This window comes from Polypterus senegalus, chromosome 7 (genome assembly GCF_016835505.1).
Source record: "Polypterus senegalus isolate Bchr_013 chromosome 7, ASM1683550v1, whole genome shotgun sequence".
In the NCBI taxonomy this organism is placed as follows: domain Eukaryota; kingdom Metazoa; phylum Chordata; class Cladistia; order Polypteriformes; family Polypteridae; genus Polypterus; species Polypterus senegalus.
In genome coordinates this window covers 166,010,569-166,030,919 of record NC_053160.1, presented here as the reverse complement: position 1 = coordinate 166,030,919, position 20,351 = coordinate 166,010,569, and the positions used below count along the sequence as shown (strand labels likewise).

The 20,351-nt window shown below is 37.9% G+C and overlaps 1 protein-coding gene across 9 annotated transcripts in view; it reads right to left on the bottom strand.

Moving 5' to 3' along the window:
• Nucleotides 1-308: 308 nt before the first annotated feature.
• Nucleotides 309-20,351, bottom strand: part of susd1 (sushi domain containing 1) — a 90,574-nt gene continuing 70,531 nt past the window's right edge. For 8 of the 9 annotated variants that reach the window (XM_039759503.1, XM_039759505.1, XM_039759506.1 and 5 more), the window contains 7 exons: nucleotides 20,182-20,285; nucleotides 16,399-16,585; nucleotides 8,679-8,772; nucleotides 7,495-7,750; nucleotides 6,251-6,290; nucleotides 1,962-2,055; nucleotides 309-1,050 (listed from right to left, as the gene is read on the bottom strand). In XM_039759503.1, the coding sequence (XP_039615437.1) occupies nucleotides 1,020-1,050; nucleotides 1,962-2,055; nucleotides 6,251-6,290; nucleotides 7,495-7,750; nucleotides 8,679-8,772; nucleotides 16,399-16,585; nucleotides 20,182-20,285 (806 nt within the window). In that variant the 3' untranslated portion in view covers nucleotides 309-1,019. Of the gene's footprint in view, nucleotides 1,051-1,961; nucleotides 2,056-6,250; nucleotides 6,291-7,494; nucleotides 7,751-8,678; nucleotides 8,773-15,984; nucleotides 16,054-16,398; nucleotides 16,586-20,181; nucleotides 20,286-20,351 lie in introns of those variants that run through there. The other variant, XM_039759508.1, reaches the window with a different exon arrangement.

Genomic DNA, 20,351 nt, shown 5'->3' with positions numbered 1-20,351 from the left:
CTTTAGATTTGGTGAAAAAATAATTGAGCAAGCAGCATGAGAGATTGTTGGTGATGATCTCCATCAGCCACAAAGATACTTCTTGCCACAATGCCTGCAATCAGAGTAAAACAATTCATTATCACCTAATGGTAGTGGAAATTTGTCATGGGGACCGACCCTAAGGGATGAACTTATTGGGCTTTTTAAGACCCAATTATCAAAGTCAGACTTCAGCATTGTTGCTAGATAGAAAGGCCTTACAGCTTTCATACCCATTGCACTCCTCTTGGTTCCTCAAGATCCACAGGATTGACTATACACGGTAATATTATCTGTAAAATTTATTAATATGTAAGATACCAAGAACCAATGTTAAATATACAAGTTACAGTGCAAGATAATGAATTCAGTTTAAAAGATATAGTAAATGATACCTTACAAAAATGTAGCATAAAGAGGCTATGATAACCCACTGACACTACGCTCCCAGACAGTAATTGTGATTTCTGTGCAGATTTTAACATATAATTTTGCAGAAGTAATAATAAAAGGAAATGAATAAATTATATTTAATAATAATAATTACAGTGGCAATGGAACCCATTGTTCCTTACTAATACTAATTTAGCACTAATCATCAGGCCTCTCATAAGGTGATCAGGTGGTTTCACACAACGTGGGGGTAATCACACAGACTTGTGCTATACCTGAGTGTTATCTGCATGTCTGATTTTGTGCACATTGAGGGGAGCCACAGTGAGTCAAATTAAAGCTGTGATGGGACACACAAGATGAGAGTGGGTGATCATCTTACTGTACATGTCCATTAATACCACCCATGGTAGCAGACCTGCAGCTGGAATTAGTGGAAAACATGAAGATTACTGGTGGCTGTCAATCATTTGTCACACTTCTCTGAGGAATGTTAGTCATAGGGTGAAAAATGAAAGCACATTTTGTGCATAGATCTGATTCCACTTCAAGTCACACTGTAACCCCAAGGCAGCAGCATGAGAGACTGTCACTGATGATTTCCGTCAGCCGCAAGGATACTTCTTACCACAATACCTGTAATCAAGAGTCAAAAATTCATTATCACCTTCTGGCTCACTTACCCATTTGTACCACTAGACCTCCTGAACAGGACAGCACTATAAATGAGAGACTTTAATTGATGTATGCCTCCGTGCATTTTTGAAGTCACAGAGTCATGACATAGCTGAAGCCTATCTCTACAAGAATGAGGGACAAGAATGAACCCTGGACAAGCAGTCAGCAAATTTCAAAGGCACACACCCACTACAGGCAAATGTAGTGTCACAAGTCAGCCTGACCTGCATGCATTTACGATGTGGAAGGAAACAAGAGGTATTCAAGTTAAATTCACAGAAAGAAATGTCCAAACTACAGGTAACAAGTGATGGGTTCTGGGCTAAAATCAGGTTTGTGGAAGAGTGGTCCTCCATGCTGCTCTGTGTAGCTAATTAGAGCCACTGAGTGGGTCTCAGGCCCATCACCCCTCAGCCATTTACATCTATACTTCTACACCAGATTCTTGGACTGCAAGGACTGAGAAACATCCTTGGCATTCAGTAAGCTACTATACGAGTGTCAGAGGTCAGAAAAGATATGTGCTGCACTTTAAAAGCCCCCTCTACCAATAAAACAGGTGAATATTAATATGAGGAACAGATACAGTAAATACCTAAAGCTAACCCCGAATGAACTGAACATTGAGTCTCTTCATATCTGAATGCACTCTCTGTGCAATCCATGCATTTGATCTATCACTTTTAATTGTATCTCACAAACCAATCTCTAGTCCTTAATACTGTACTCCATATATACTTCATTAAAATCATTAAGAAAATTGCTTGTTTTTTGTGTGACTCACTTTGCAAGGAACTAGTTTCCATATTCTGAACATAAATGGTTAAAGTTATATGCTGGGATTAAAATAAAAAACAGACAATACATACCACACAAAGGAATATCCAAGGAACACAAAGAATGCAACAAGCGCCCCAGAACCGACAGCCAAGATGGTGATGTGCTGTGTGGTGTGTGACGGACCTGAGAGGGAGAGAAGGAAAATGGAATAGTGAAGATGATTACTGGCGGCACAGAAAATCATTACATGGCATAGGCTAAGACCTAGGGGCATGCAGAAATGAGACTGGAAAAGGTTGCAGATTAAAAATAAACTCTTGGTAATTGCTGGAAGCCACACAGGAGCTCTTTTTTCCTGCCAGTAAATGAGTTGTACACAATGAAATTGTATGTGAGTTTCTGTTTAGTAGTTTTTATTGTTTCCACTAAGGGAAGAAACTAGACATGAATATGTGTGCCTGTGCTGGGCAATAATCTCCTGACAAATTGATCTGAGAGTGGACTAACAGCAAAGCCCCAAACATCGTTAAGGTATTGGGCAATCTGATGACCTTTAATTTTTTTGAAGAAGTTCTCAATCAAAGAGGAATAAACCTACTCACTCACAGTGTTTACCTGTCCAGAAAGCTAAAGCTAAAGATAAAATGCATATCTCTCCAACACATGCTCAGTGCATATTACTAAACCATTTCAATCCAGTTTAACATAAAGCAAGCCCAAGCATAAACCAGCAGCACCAACCATACAGTAGGAATCAACCCTGAACACCAGGCCTCCAGTAAACCTTGTGTGAGAGAGCATGGGGAGAGAAACAGCATTCACAATACAGTATATTAGGCAATCAGCACTAATGATGATTAAATGTCAAATAAATAATACCATGAGAAATCACACAAGATGAATGTCTTTCCACAGAGTGTCATTTAGTACCGCCATCAAAAGCAATCACAAACATCAATACCCAACGCTTAACACCAAAGCAGAAATGCAAATGAATATTCATTAATTTTGAATTTTATCCATCCATTATCCAACCTGCTATATCCTAACTACAGGGTCACAGGGGTCTGCTGGTGCCAGCCCACCACAGGGCACACACACACACAGGACAATTTTAGGATCGCCAATGCACCTAACCTGCATGTGTTTGGACTGTGGGAAGAAACCAGAGCACCCGGAGGAAACCCATACAGACACGGGGAGAACATGCAAACTCCACGCAGGGAGGACCCAGGAAGCGAAATCAGGTCTTCTAACTGCAAGGCAGAAGCGCTACCACTGTGCCACCATGCTGCCCTTTTGAATTTTATGAAATGGGAAACTTCCTAAATCAAATTGTGGGTAATTAATCGATGTGATTCGTTATAATGAGGAAGATTTATCCAAAATATTAAGATGGGCAAGTGCACACACTCTGTAAAGTGCATTGCATAAAATTAACCAATTTGTCACTTAAAAGGGCTCAACCAGTTTGTTACTTGTGATGCCACTGTGGTGGAGTTATTTAAAATGGAATTACAAGATGTGTGGTGTCTTAGTTTTGGGATTACTTCTTTAAAGATACACACCACTTCATAGTGAGTTAGTTTTCTCTCTGTATATCTTGGAACTTACATTTTTGTTTTTGACCACAATTATTTGACTAGTAATTTTTCACATTAACTATAAATAGTGCCTTTACTCTCCTGGGGCCTCATGTATGAATGGTGTGTATGCACAGAAATGTTGCGTAAGAACTTTTCCACGTTCAAATCGCGATGTATAAAACCTACACTTGGTGTAAAGCTACGCACTTTTCCACGGTACCTCATACCTTGTCGTACGCAACTTCTCAGCTCGGTTTTGCAGATTGGTGGCACCCAGTGTCAAAGCAGTGCTACTGTTCCTGTGTGGTTACTCTTTATTTTCCTTTATAAATACGCTGAAACTAACAGCGTATTGTTTATTAGTGTAATGCATCTGATTGTAATTAACTTGTAACAATATAATGGTCCAGGGAATAGCCATAGTATTCCAAATACTATAACTGCTTTAGCGTTGTTACTCTCACTGCACCTTCTTCTTCTTCTTTTTCTTCGTTCAGCTGCTCCCTTTAAGGGTTGCCACAGCAGATCATCTTTTTCCATATTACTCTCACTGCACCACTCAGAGTACTGTATTTATATCACTGTATCTGAGTGGGGAATCACAGCAACAGCTGATCGAAAAGAGAATTATCGGTATACAGCATCAAGCCCAAGCTGCCTCAGCCACAGCAAAACGTTTCAAAGCCTTTCCTGTAAGGACAGCATGGTTCAGAGTTTCATCCCAAGAACTATAAACGCACTCAATCAATTGCTCCTTGTAGAACTATTTGTACTTATATGTACAATTACCCCACTGTAAACTTGCACTACAGTTATAATATTGCACAACCTGAGCCACTTTATAAAGCGTGTATTTACATATGATGACGATATCATTTGTAAGTTGAAATGCAGCAAAATATGTTGATTATATTATACAGATAAAACTTTAACTTCATTTAAATAATCTGTATTGTTAATAATTAAACATGTGAGGACACGGTGCTGCAGCGCTTGCATGTTCAAGTATTGTTCCTGCCTCGCGCTGTATATTTGCTGAGGCTGGCGCGACACTGGAAGGACAGATGGATAGAATAATTAAACATGCACTATGAAGATATTTCAATGTTCCTTAAAAGTTTTGAAGAATCGTTGTTGTAAGCTTACAGATGGATTAACGTCTACTACAGAGCTGATTGTGTGGCGATTGAAGAATTGAAGGTTAGTAAATTTGAAAGAGACAGTACTGCTACAATAAATTATTTAATCGAAGGTCGCGCATGGCACAGCAGCATCTTGTATGAGACATGAACAATCACTGTGCCATCGTGTTCTTAATAACATGCTTTCATTCCAATCATCATGAAAATGATATCACATATACATCTCAGTATTTTAATTATTCAGAGAGCTGTAATATCACGAATGTAATGGATTCTGTGTCCTGTCAGAGAAAGAGAAAGAACGGAAGCACCTAGTGATTCACACACATACAGCACATTGAAGATCAAATACAAAACAAAGCATTTAACGTGCTACTTTAGTTACGATGGGATTTGAGAAACTAGTAAATTAAATGATTTTAGGATGAAGTTTAGGTTATACTTTAATGACAAAATAAACTATGTGATTAAAGTGGATATTTCGAGATTGACGTTAACATTTTGTGCTTTTTTCCTACTCTGTGCCTTTTTTTTTCTGTACCCTAATAAGCTTCCATATGACACTCAGACGGTGGGCTACGCCTCGCCTTTTCACAGTAAGTTTGATATGTGACAACTTCTTTTTTATGTCGGGCACTGTGCGACTTTGTGAACTTGAGCTTGTTTCTCCAACACGCTATGTCACTCGATCAACTTCCTTTTGTTGATTATACAACTGTATAAACCAACAAATAGTACGTTTTTCTTTCCCTCCATTTGGTATTCACTGAAATTCTTATATTTTCCCTCTTGCTTTTGCCATTGCCATTTCACAGAACGCTGAGCTTAAGGTCTATTTATATTGATTTGCATATTCAAACAGGCATAATTCTAGGAGGAGACGGGGCGGGACAGAAGGCGCATGCACGTGCGTTAGTTTTCACGCTGATCAGGATTTATGGAGCGGAAGAACGCAGAAGTTGGAGTATGCACAGATTCCTGCATCTGGAATTTTCTGTGCATAAGCACATTTCGGCTTTTGTGCTTATGTCATGTTATAGTGCGAATTCTACGCACGGCATTATACATGAGGCCCCTGGTATTCAGATGTTTATGCCTGACCTTGACTTTGATTTTTGTCTCTCCCTAACATATTCAATTAGTGGAAGTAGTCTGGGATTCCAATAAGTTACTTACAAGAAGTTAAGGCTTTTTCAACCTCATCTGTTTTGTCTTCCATCTCCTGGTGAGAAAAATTTGCAGAAGCTTTGAAGTTTCAGAGTGTGTATGTGTTTGTATATGAGCCTAACATATTCCTAACCCAATGACTCAGACACTCTGTTCAAGATCTAAATGGCTCTCTTGCTAGGTGTGATGAGGACGCTGGATGTTCTGCTGAGTCTGTTTTCTTAGTGTTTATTTTGCTAAACAATCCAGAGGCTGACGTACCCACAGATACAGTACTGGGAAAACAAAAAGACTGACCAGGTTTTGTCTGTTTACTTTAAGATAATTTTGTTAAACTCTTTGAAGGTTCATGGGTGCTGACCAGTAAGAGGTCTGTGTCATTTACTATACTATCTGCTTTCATTAAAAAAGAAAGATACACAAGATCCCCTTTGTGTTACTTGCTTGTTATTGCACAGACTGCTGTGTTTCAACAGGCCTTACCTTTAGTCCGCACCCAAAAGACACAGGACTGTTTTTGCACCTACAAATAAATAAGAACTGTTAATATACTGGCCCTTCTTATTTTGAATGATTTACATTTAATGTTTGATATTTCATTTCTGACCAAACAGATGAAGTCTTTTATCATCCCTTTATTTTTAAATGCTCAAAGTAAAAAAAAATACATTATTTTATTTTAATCATTTTATTCATTTTCTGAACTGGCACAACAGACAGAAGGCAGAAACTATCACAGGGCACACTTACTCACATCTATCCAGTTTAACAATGCCAACCACTGTGGTCACTAGGGGGTGCCACTGAGCCCCAAACACAAGTACCACAGAAATATTTCTGTGAACTTTAAGCCAGTCCAGCACACAATAATAGAACCTGTTCTATGTTTTTAGCCATCTTCTTTCACTCCGCCTTGTTGAGCATTGTTCCCTTACTCCTGACACTGACTCCTAGAGATAGGTGAGGCATCTCCTTTTATGTTGATCCCAGGAGTAATTCATGTACCACAGAACTGGCTGATGGAAGTATTTTCAGGTCAGAATAAACCCCTTGAAGTAGGGGCAGCCTTCCCCTGTAGTTCTCCCTGTTCCCGACAGGGCTGTCCCATGGGACTTCAATGCCATGTCTGCCCTGTGGGTATTCATGTGGGTATTGTAGCCCAGGGAGGCTGCCATCTATTATGTCAGGGGAGAAAATAGCTCATGGAGGTTGCTTCTCTTTGTCCCTCAATTATAATGGCCTCCTGACCTGGTAAGGAACCTTGAACCATCCCGGCCAAGACACCCACCCATGCTTGGTGTCCATGACATCACGTTTTCCAACACTTTTAAAACACTTATTCCAGTTAAGAGGCAGGGTAGGGTGAAAGTTCGGTAGCAACCTTGCATGTTACATGTAAACTCACTCATATGGTACAAATTTAGAATAAACAATCAACCTAAGACACACACCTTTGTTAGGAAATCAGAAATACTTTCAGATTATAAGGTTATATACATATGCTAAAAGATAGCATCTCCTAAATTAACTGAATAGTGTCCATGACTATTGAAGGCGTTTAACATACAAGGAGTTGTAACTTTAATGAATGCCTATATCTTTGTGGATTACGAATTAATAACACATTAATAAAGTGGTTGATTGGTTTCACTGTTAAATCCTTTACTCTAAAACTCATTCAGGTTTGTTGTCACCTTAAACGAAATGAAGAATGATTTGCTGCCTACCTGCTTCCATTTGCTAACGACCCGCAGGATAATGACATACGCTCTGCTCTTATCTAAAGGAGCATTGTAGTATTCCCCATAGAAGCGTCTATCGCCAATCAGAAATACCACTTCTTCAGATAAATCCTCAGCATGGAATTCTGCTGCCAAATAGATCTGTTCATTCTCATTTTGGCTGTAGAAATTTGGTATATTATGGGAGCCACAGTCAAAGTCCAAAGATCTGTCCTGAGATGTAACAATTACCTGGTATAGACTGAAACAAAAACATTATGTTTGCAAGGGAAACGCAACTAACTCCTCACAGAAAAACACTCTTAAATATTTATCCTATAATTTTAATAGACCATCAGCCAGCAAAAACACAGTTTAAACAACAGAGTTCTAAAAGTGCACATTTTATTACTAATGCTTTTGTCTAATGTCATTCAACACATGAAGACTCAGTCAGGTAACTATTACAAATGGATTGTTCTCTAGGTTATCACAACTCTCCAATAGATAAGTGGGAAATGGCAATTGAAGGACAATATTAAATGAACATATATACATATGAATCTATATAAAACACATTGTCTGCTTGCAATACAAATCATTGTTAAAAAATGAAGATTTATTAAGGAACACATGCAGCAATACCTTGAGTGACCAACACGGGAACCTGTTGAATTTTAATTGGAGAATTTAGGATCTCAGTTCAAGTATGGGATCTCCTTTTTAGTTTGTGTGGAGTTGCCCAAGTATGCTACAGATTAGTATGTAGCCTTGACTTATTACACCATTGTTTGTCAGGTGAACTGAGGAAGACGGCTCATGTGGCTCCCATCCTTACAACTTTATTGTACTGGATGACTGCATGAATACCCGGGGCCATCAGAGGGAGCTCGCCTCATACAACTCCAAGCAGTTGCAGAGGTGTCTATAGAAGAGGTGAAAGGCCATGGCTTAAAAACCTCTTCTGGCCATATGGACAATGAACTTGTAGAGTTGGGAGGTAGAGCTGGACTAGGACTATACTGGCACGAGGAAGTAAAAGCTAAAGGTGGAGACAGAGTGGAGATTTTATAGGAGGGTTGGAAGGTAATAGCACCAGGTACTGCAGGTAGCATGCCACTCTGTAGGCTCTTTTTGACATGTTACTGTAACTGTTAAGTGTACATATTCTAATAAGATTAAAAGAACACCTTATAGGTCCATTTACATCAGCCATTTTTCGGAAAGAGAAGCTAGGCAATGGATCTTCTGCTACTGGGAAAACAATTTCTGGGACTCCAGGATCTGGAAGTGAAAGAGAGAAATTATAAAATGGTGGCAAAAGACCATATGATAAGGAGTAAGGCAGTTTCTGGGCCAACTAATAAGGAAGTAGCCACAATTGTTTAAAGGAGAACAGACAATGTGCAACAAGAGGGCAGTGGCCTTGTTGAAATCTACATGGATGACTGGCAGAGGAATAGCAATAGTCCTTCCTTTGAGGTACATCAGGGATATACAGTAGTGACATTCTCCTGCCTACGGCCTTCCGACAAATAGTAACATAAAAAAAGGGATCAGCATACTGACGGAGCAAAAGCCAGAGGCAGATCCATGAGAAAAGAACAAAACATATGAGTGTGTTTACTGATTTTTTTAAATTGCCTTTATGACTAATTAAGCATTTCATTATGCCAATTAACATTAGCGTTTGCACAAAAAATCACTGGCAGAGAGGTTTTACATAAAATATTCAGTATATACAGTAAATACACACACACACACAAACTCTACTATATATACACACAGACACTATACTTAGGAACACAGAGATAGACTAACTGGGGAATGTACACTATGCAAGCAGAAGGCCCAACTCATACAAGACTTGCTATCACATCCAGTTCACTTCATGGAAACCCCCAAAATCACCTTTGGGATGACAACACTAATGATACTGAAAAATAAAGGACACACTCCAGTATGTGTAATCATTTGTTTCTTGGATGATTCTGGGATAAATGCTGCACCAGTTCTGCAAATGCATTAATTTCAAGTTATGCAGTAGGACCACAGGGCTATGCAGAGAGTGGTGCAGTCAGCTATACATATCACTGGTTGCGAATTCACTAACGTCCAGGACAACTACACTAACTGATGTCAGATCAGGGCAAAAAAAGTGTCAGTAATACTGGCCATCCAAACAATGGCCTCTTCTCAGTGCTGTGGCCAGGAAAATGGAGGCTGAGGAGGAACGATTTCTCTCAGTCGGTCTGCATGTTAATATTATCTTGAATGTGGAAAGTATCTACAACTACATGATAGCCTATGGTTAACTCTGTTAAATTATTTATTTGTTATTTATCACATATTTTATAATTCTATGATAATGCATGCTATTCCACATGTTTGTATTCATATTTATAACATCATGTATTAGTGTTATTGTCTTTTATATTCCACTTGCAAGAAACAGTCATGTAGTTGTATAATTTGTATGTAACAAATAAAAATTTTACTTGATCTGAAAACCTTTTGTATCTGTGGCGTTGCGAAAGGTGTTCCATTACAAAATAATGAGGTCCATTCTTAATATATTATTATTTTTGTTTTTGGGAAGCAGAGTGTGGAGCATTTGTATGATAGTCCAAAGGCCACCTTCAATTCCATGACTTCTAACAGCATGTCTAACTTGATGACTGCAGTAGCTTAAGGATGCCAGAATACATGATTATGAATCACAGAGAATGAGTTCTTAGGAAAGTTTAAAAATTCATGTTCTTCCATGATAGTATCAACACATTTTGCACATAATGAACATGGAGCATCTTTTTCTTTCTCCACATTGGTACAACAAAGAGAAGATGTCAGACAAACATTTGTTGTGGCCCCTACATTCTATGAGCTTCATCTGTTTCTGCAGTCCACAACACCAATTTGCCTTCACTGGTTGAGTCTGTCATTGTTCTTCGGTGTTCCTCTTCTTCTTGTAGATTTGATTGGGCTTCTCTCTGTCTGTAGACACTGTATGCATTGTACTTTCAGCTGAGACCTCATTGGTTGTCAGCTTTCATACATAGAGCTCATCCCTATGACTTATGATATTGTCGTGGTTAGTCATAGAATGCTATAGCTGAGTTAATGTGGATGTTGCTATACACGACTGCAATCACAGGTGCATATTGCTACTGGCCACAACCTTCTAAGATTATGTAATTGATGGTTATGGCTAAATTTTGCTGGAAAAGTCACAAAGCGTGCTGGGTGCTTAAGATAGTCACAGTTTAAAACAAAAACCAAGAGGTGACACAAAAGAAAAAAAAATTCATAACCAGAAACACTACATGATTTTTGAAACTTTCATTTGCATTTTTTCAGTAAAAAGATCATTTTATATCTAAGATTCCAGTGATAGCCACCAGCAATAATTGGTGACATCATATTTACACATTGTGCATGCTTGCCTTCATGTTGTTGCCACAGAGAGTCCACAAATGTTTTCTTTTCTTATTCCTAGTACCATGAGGTGCAAGGCATGAACCCGCCCTGGATGTGGCACCAGTTTATCATAGGGCACATTCATACACATCTAAATCTATCTATCTATCTATCTATCTATCTATCTATCTATCTATCTATCTATCTATCTATCTATCTATCTATCTATCTAATTCAACCATAATATGCTCTCCTTCTTAGTCTGAATTTTCATTGTGATGTACATCTACAGCACTAGTAAGTTTAACAAAGCACTACTACTCCCATGATATGAAATATCTCTTTTGACATATTTTCCTGGTCAAATCTTCCAAAACATTCCTAATGTCTATATCAAGTTTGATTTTTGCACATGGGTGTGAGCACCATGTAAGCTCACTCATTACAAACTAATTTTCGGATCTCCACAATGTTGCACAACTCTGTAAATATCTAACAATCATACTTGCTGCAATTCTGGTCCTCTGTTTCATAACCTGCTTCAACTACTGTAACCAACTTTTCATAACTTTTATATCCCTGCCAAAATGTTAAGCAAATTTTTAAAATTCAACTAACCAAGGTTTGACTTACACAAAATTACACTATCACTCTTATTCTCTGTCAGTTAAAATGGTTGCTGATTCTATCATGCATTATCTTCAAACATTACATAGTTCTTCCTGCAAGCATTTGCAGATGCACTGGCACTTGATTGTCAACTGTCCCTCAGATGATTGTCTCCTTAACTGCTGGTTTCATGGATTTTAACCTCAGACTCTAAACAACAAGTTTGTAACTACAAAAAAAAGTAATCACCCAAAGCTCTACAAAAACCGCTCTCAACAGCCATCAGCAATTAATTCTATACAGTATATTATTTCTTCATCATGATTTTTACCTTTCCCTAACCCAGTCTTAATACTCTTTGGCTACTTGTTATTTTATAACACTTTCCCACTAATTGGTGTTTTTTAATAAACTTACCTACTGGATCCATTTACTATGTAGACTGTCAAGCTTGTATATTCTCCCCTTGTCCGCCTGGACGTGTGCCCTACAATGGACCGGTGCTACATCCAGGGTTGGTTTCTGCCATACACCCAAATGTGTAATACAAGAGTCAGGTTTAAAAAAGACATGAACGGGTAGCAAACAGATAGATCTTTATACAATCAGTTATGTTTAGTGTTTTGACTTGTAATTAATTTATAAGAGCTGGTAAAATGTGTTTTTATTTTTGTATTAAGTTTTTTCAGGTGAATCAATGGAAAAATCCAAATTAAATGCATTGACATCCTGCCATTGTGACATCAGTTCTGTCTCATATTGGTCCCTAGGTATGTACTAAAATTTAGGGCAGCAGTTTCTGTTATATTTCTTTGGAATTTTAAAGCCAATTGTACAGTAAACAAGGCTGTTTCTTCACAGAACTTGAAAGACTGACCAGAAAATCTATTCAATCTTTTCTGAACCTTAGATCCAATAGCAGTATTGCCACAAGCTGGGGCCCATTCTAACAGCACTGCGCAAAGTGCAGGAAAAACCTAGAACAAGATGCCGTTCTACTGCTTGGCAATTTCATATATACAAAACTATAATCACTCACACCACATCAGCTTGGAGGTAGCATTTAATGTAATTTAAACACAGGGCCCTGAAGCAGTGAAACAGCAGTGCTACCCACTGGACCACTATATCTTTATCATTTCCTAACTGTATGACAAAGAATTTAATATGTAGTCTGGACCTCAATAAAATGAATAAATAATAGAAAGCACCAGTGGCCCTGGAAACTGATCTCTTTTGAAACATTAAATTCCAGCTCACTGAAATTGCCCCACCGTGACAATACAATGAGCACAAGAGATGCTGGCTTGCAAAATAGGAAAAAAACAACATGTTTGTGGATATGTGGCAATTGAAATCTGGCAGGCTGGCTCATGCAAGGCTTTTAAACAAAACGTGTTATTACAAACCTGGGATTATCGGAAAATTACTGTGCTGAGCACAACTCTTGGATAGGGCAGGCAATTATGCCAATGAGGGGTCCCTAAGCAGCCATTTCAAGGCAGAAATGGCAACCAAGTACTTTCAGTAAGATGATGAAGCTATAAACAGGCCTACTAGATTAAATTAGAAGGGCTCATTACAATGTTTCATCCACAGAAGTTTGACTCTTCCAAAAAGAAAAAGTGAATCTTATTAACATATTAAACTGCCAGAGTAACTAACGCTTTATGTCATCTCCACAATTTTATTGTATGTGCAGGAAATTAGAAATTCAGTAAAATATTCCATACTCTGTCAGTACTTACAGCCTAAAGATCATAAAAATAACCCATGTGCTGTGTAGATAACAAGGATTATTAATATATAAAAAAGTGTCATGAATTAAGCTACAGTGGGATGCAAAAGTTTGGGCAACCTTGTTAATAGTCATTATTTTCCTGTATAAATCGTTGGTTGTTACGATAAAAAATGTCAGTTAAATATATCATATAGGAGACACACACAGTGGTATTTGAGAAGTGAAATGAAGTTTATTGGATTTACAGAAAGTGTGCAATAATTGTTCAAACAAAATCAGGCAGGTGCATAAATTTGGGCACCGTTGTCATTTTATTAATTCTAAAACTTTTAGAACTAATTATTGGAACTCAAATTGGCTTGGTAAGCTCAGTGACCCCTGACCTACATACACAGGTGAATCCTATAATAAGAAAGATTATTTAAGGGGGTCAATTGTAAGTTTCCCTCCTCCTTTAATTTTCTCTGAAGAGTAGCAACATGGGGATCACAAAACAACTCTCAAATGACCTGAAGACAAAGATTGTTCACCATCATGGTTTGGTGGAAGGATACAGAAAGCTGTCCCAGAGATTTAAGCTGTCTGTTTCCACAGTTAGGAACATATTGAGGAAATGGAAGACCACAGGCTCAGTTCAAGTTAAGGCTCGAAGTGGCAGACCAAGAAAGATTTCGGATAGACAGAAGCGACGAATGGTGAGAACGGTCAGAGTCAACCCACAGACCAGCACCAAAGACCTACAACATCATCTTGCAGCAGATGGAGTCACTGTGCATCGTTCAACCATTCGGCGCACTTTACACAAGGAGATGCTGTATACGAGAGTGATGCAGAGGAAGCCTTTTCTCCACCCACAGCACAAACAGAGCCGCTTGAGGTATGCTCAAGCACATTTGGACAAGCCAGCTTCATTTTGGAATAAGGTGCTGTGGACTGATGAAACTAAAATTGAGTTATTTGGACATAACAAGGGGCGTTATGCATGGAGGAAAAGAACACAGCATTCCAAGAAAAACACCTGCTACCTACAGTAAAATATGGTGGTGGTTCCATCATGCTGTGGGGCTGTGTGGCCAGTGCAGGGACTGGGAATCTTGTCAAAGTTGAGGGACGCATGGATTCCACTCATTATCAGTAGATTCTGGAGAATAATGTCCAGGAATCAGTGACAAAGCTGAAGCTGCGCCGGGGCTAGATCTGTCAACAAGACAACAACCCGAAACACTGCTCAAAATCCACTAAGGCATTCATGCAGAGGAACAAGTACAACGTTCTGGAATGGCCATCTCAGTCCCCAGACCTGAATATAATTGAAAATCTGTGGTGTGAGTTAAAGAGAGCTGTCCATACTCAGAAGCCATCAAACCTGAATGAACTAGAGATGTTTTGTAAAGAGGAATGGTCCAAAATACCTTCAACCACAATCCAGAATCTCATTGGAACCTACAGGAAGCGTTTAGAGGCTGTAATTTTCTGTAATTTCTTTTTTGTGGTGCCTAAATGTATGCACCTGCCTGATTTTGTTTGAACAATTATTGCACACTTTCTGTAAATCCAATAAACTTCATTTCACTTCTCAAATACCACTGTGTGTGTCTCCTATATGTTAACTGACATTTTTTATCGTAACAACCAACGATTTATACAGGAAAATAATGACTATTAACAAGGTTGCCCAAACTTTTGCATCCCACTGTACATGAAAACAATACTTATAAAAAAATATTAGTGTTGTGATACTCTCGGCCATCTTTATTATTTTGAGATATTATATGTTATTTATCACAATGTTATTTTAATTTTAATGGGTCCGGCCATATTGTTTACAGTTGTCTGATTTAAAATGGCTGCACCCCAGTGACAGTGTCCAAGTTTTTAATTTTATTTCAAAAGGACTTCTTATTAGTTGGCCCTTTATTCCATGTCACTTTTATTGGTTTTCAGACTCAGAAGTTTGTTTTGCATTTCAGTTTTGGTACTACTGTTACAATCTTCTGCCTGCCATTTCAGTATCCTTTTTACTTGTCCCTTTTATTTCCTGGTGCTAATTTCAATTTTGTTTTTCAGACCAGTGGCCATTCTTCAACATCCAGGGACAGCTATAATTCTTTCTCATGGATCTAGAATTTTTACATGTTGTTTTACAACAACCTATTACAAGTATTCAACAGATCTACCAACATCATACTGGTGTGACACTGAAATTCAGGCCAACTGCTTGTACAGCAAATGTAGTAAAAAACCTCTAAGGGCTACAGGAAGCAAATGGGAGACTGGAGATTTTGCTACTTTTTTTTAGCTAGCCACTGATTCAAATTAATTGTAGAGTTAGCAGACAATGACTCAAACTGTCTTGATGGAATTCATTTTTCTGTGGGCATTGTCATAGGTCTCTTCAATGATCAATTACCTCAAAGAACTGCAATAACAACAAGTAAAGAACAGTTATTACAAATAAATAAAATCTAATTGTCAGTTTTTCAAGCTAAGCTGGCAAACTTCTACATTGTTCATGTGATAAAACCTCATTATAACACCTCAGAAGAGTACATCTCATTGTTAAGATTCTTGACCTTTTTTAATATTTTTATTTCTGACAATGACGTCACCTCAAAGCCATTTTGTTTTCCATGACGCCATCATTTTGTGGAGTATTTGATAACTGCAGCTATCTTGTTTATAGTTGCTATGCCTGCCAGTTAACATGCCACAGAAGCCAAATGACACACCTTGTTGCAACACTGCCTATATAAGATGGAGGCACAGAGAAACTTGTTATCCTAGTGTCAGATCAAATTCTGAAAAAGAAAAAAGAAACTCATTGAAGAAGTAGACTAATTTGGGACAAAGAAAACCAGCTAGTGTTAGCACTTTTATGATAGGTTATTTTTTTTACTTTGATTTTTGTTTAAAGTGTTGCTTTTGACAATCAGTTTGGTTAGCCTTTTTGGCTCTTGGGCCTATATTTGACTATGAGTTTGCCAGTCCTTTTTGTGTCTTCCATTTAGCAGGCCTGCTCGCACTCTTAAAAATTCACCTAAGACAATATTTATTTTCTGGGTCCTCAAAACAACTCCAAGTATCTAAGAGCTGGACAACAGCTAAGTAAAAGAGGGGCATCCTAACAATAAGCAACAAAGTACCTCCTATCTCTGTACTTAGGAATGCCTGTGTGGAAAACCCTGTGGACAAGGCGGTGACATGAAGGGAATAGTTGGTTCCTGGATGAAGGTTCAAGCAGAGCTCTGGTGAGTCTTCAGATGAAGTGAAATTAGTCACTATTTCTTCCAAGAATCCCTCTTGGTAAACACGGTGTCCTTTCAAATGGAGCTGAAACGAAACACATGAATTAGAATTTCAAGTGGAATTTAAGATTTTCAGTTTGTATAATAGCTTTAGAGAAAACACCAGTCCCATGGGCTACAGGGTGAGTGAGAATAATGTTACTCTACTTTTCTTACAGTATTGTGATTGTGAAAACATTTATTTCAGTATAACAACTTCACACCTAGCAAAACACATTTAAACTAAGACAACAGAAAATAATTTTTTACTCTAAACGTTTCTTCTAAGAAATATTATATGAATGAAAAGTGGGTGACATGGTGGCAGAGCAATTTGCACGTTCCTTCTTTGTCCCCATGGGCTTTCTCCCACATCCTGTGTCCCCACGAGCACACAATATTAGATTGACTAGTAACTCCAAATGAGTTCTGTGTAAGCAGAGGTAGGTATATTGGAGTCTACTGCAACAAACAAATGACCAGTCTGATGCTCCCAGACAATAAGTTTAGAAAATAAATGAATTAATGAATACATTTTCAGAATGAACTGTCATTGAGTTGTTATGCTCTCCAAATTTACTTTCTAGTTTAGAACTAGAATTTACCCCAACACACAAGCAACATTTATATCCATATTTTTTTGCACTGAATCTAGCCAGATTAGATGTTCACCATTGCATCCAGCATGACCTCTAAATTCATTAAATAAGAAGACCATACAACCCCTAATGCTTAAAGGACAAAATTACAAATTAAAGAGTTTTTCTGTTTGGACAACATGGTGGTACACTGGGTAGTGCTTCCACTTCACCAATCCAGTGCCCTCGGTTTGAACCTTGTGCCTAGACATTTTCTATTTGGAGTCTGCATGCTTTTCTCATGTCTGTGTTCCCCCAGGTAGTTTGGTTTTCTTTTCACATCCCTATATACGTACAGATTAGGGTTATGTGTGGTAGTGGGCCCTGTAATAAACTGTCACCCTACCCAGGGCTGTTTGCAACTTTGCACCGAGTGTTCTTGGTATAGGTTCCAGTACTCTAAACAAGATTAAGCAAATTTGAGAATTAGATTAAACTTTCCTGTACAGTCAAATACTGACAAGATGACCCATAGCAAATAAATTTAAGTTCTTCAAATGTGTGAATAAAGTGCTCCAAATGTGCAAGTGTGTAAATAATAATTTAAGGCAATGGCAAAATAAATGTGCACATATTTTTGATCTGCCATGAGAAGGCCATTCTGTGACAACTTACATAGAAGCAGCCCTTGGAAAAAAATCCTTTAAGAGACGAACTTTGATGTCAATCACTCCAACCTAGCATTCATGAACCCAGTTCCTTATTATTAATCTGCAACATGGTTTCTGCTTGTAACTACAACTTCTTTTAGGTAATTTAGCAACCTCTGCCTTGTTTTAATCTGATTGGGGGTCATTTATTTTACTGTATTGCTTTATCCCTTTGTTACACAGTGATGCATGTGATTGCTTTGGATGAGGGTCACTATATAAAAAGCACCCAACTATTTCATATACTAGCTAGGTGTAACATATTTACTAAACTGGAAAACTATTAATTTTCTACTCTTTTCTGACATTTTTGCCTTGGACCTTATATTTAGTTAAGATAGGCTAAAACCACAAAGCAGAAAGTGCTATGTAAGCCATGTTTGCATTTTATGACTTTCATGATTGTTTTTATTAATAATATAATCAAGCAACTAACAAATTTTCTTATTCATTTAATTAACCAACTGTTTAATTAATTACACAGCACTTTTTACATCAAGCACTGTCACAAAGCACACAAAAAGAAACACAGAGAAACATGGAAAAAATTCAAACAAAATATGTCATGAAAAGCCATGGGCAACCTCCTTTTCTACCTTTTTTATGTAAAAATTATATTTGGTTTGTCAGTATTTTTAAGTACTCTAATTACACTGTATACCATCATTTACAAATTGTATTCAAGGAAATTAAAGAAATCTCTTTATTTTTATTTTATATAGTGCCTTTCTCCATAATCAGTATGCAAAAAAGCACAATATATTGCATTTGGAAAATGGATGTCAAAATGGAAGTCAAATCAACTCATGACCAAGCCCACACTACTGAGCTACACAATCATACGTACTAAAATATTTTTTTGTTGCCACTGCCTTTAATGATCCCTGAATATTTTTTCAATGCTGGGACAAGGGATTTGTGGAGTCCTAAGATGCATCTTACTTGCTTCCCTCCTTCTTTCTCATTACTTTATATCAGTTCTACAATATTATATTTTGTACTTATGGTGGCACAGTAGTTAGAGAGGAGGGCTGCTGGTTGGAGTACTCCTGCCTATTTTTAAGCAAACATTTACTGATATTCAGTATCCTTCCCCAAACTTTTCAGAATCTCCAGAGTCACGGAAAGTTACATGAAAGTTTTATTAAGCCTGAGGTATTCATGTGTTTTTTTATTTTATTAAACAGTTGATAATAAAAAAATAATTTAAAGAAAATGATACTTTATGTATTAAAAGTTCAGTTTCAACTCACTCATACATTCCAGCCTTTCCTGATTTCCTGAATATGACCACAGTGTCTCTTCTCTGAATTACACAATAACTGGCAGTGACACATCATTTAACTGTTCCTTTTTCTGGGAAGCCTTAATCTAGTGCAATTTTTATTACCTAAATATAATTATAGAGTCACATATTACAAAAGAAAAGCTTTCCTGTTTCTTTATTTTCTATTGCAACAGATGCCAACCAGGACTGATTGTATCTGACTCTTAGCTAGAAGCATCTGTGGTATCAGAACATATCAAAAGGAAAGCAAAAACCACCTGCAGACAGCCTTTTCTGCTTACAGCTCAGTACAGTATAAAAAGAGCAAAAAGGTGGCCAGGCAATGAACTTAAAACGTTACCCTCCTTGTCCCTAAACTAAAAGGTAAAACACCCTGCAGATGCTCATAGTCTAATGTATTAAATGTATGCCAAGATGTGGATAGCAAGATTTGGCAGCCTGGTAGCATAGGGTGCATCCCATCAGGTCACCCAACCTCCTACAAATGAGTGTTATACTCAAGCAACTTTTGATCTGGGTCAGAGGTTATGTGGCTATTCCAATTATTTCAATACAGAGTCACAGAGGCTGAAGTCTTTCCTAGCAAACAGTGGATGCCAAGTCAGGAAATAGCTCTGTATAGCATACCAGCCCACACTCACATACACGTGCACCCAAACCAGAGCAAGTGCAGTTTGTCATACAAAATAAACACATAGCTTTAAAGAGTGGGATTAAACCTAAGCAGGTAAAGAAAATGGGGAGAATGTACACAATTCAAAGAGCGACTAAGCTGGAATTCACAGGGTTTCGGAGAAGCAATATGAGGCAAGAGTTCTAACCACTGCAACATCTTGATATAACAAATTTAATTCCTATATAACAAATTGAAAGGGACATTCAAGCTGGGAAGAAAGAAGATAAGCAAAGATAAAAAAGTGTATTTAAACCAAGGCAGTCATTTGGGCAGGACACCAGATAAGCAAATGGTTGGGTTGTGGGCAGGAAGAGAGACTGGCTTGACAGTAACCAGCATAGGCCCCTTTCTTTGTTTGTGGGCAGAAGGTAAAAGGCAGACTTCTCATACTTTGTATGTCTCATTTGCTCTTCTCTCTCGCCGTGCATTCCATTTTACGCATTTTTCATCAAAAATAACAAGGTCACTGATGACAGGGGAAGCGTCTTTGATTCCTGACAATGAAAAAACAAAAAAGGCAGTCTCAAATTCAAGTAATAAGGCAGTCAGATTTTACAGCA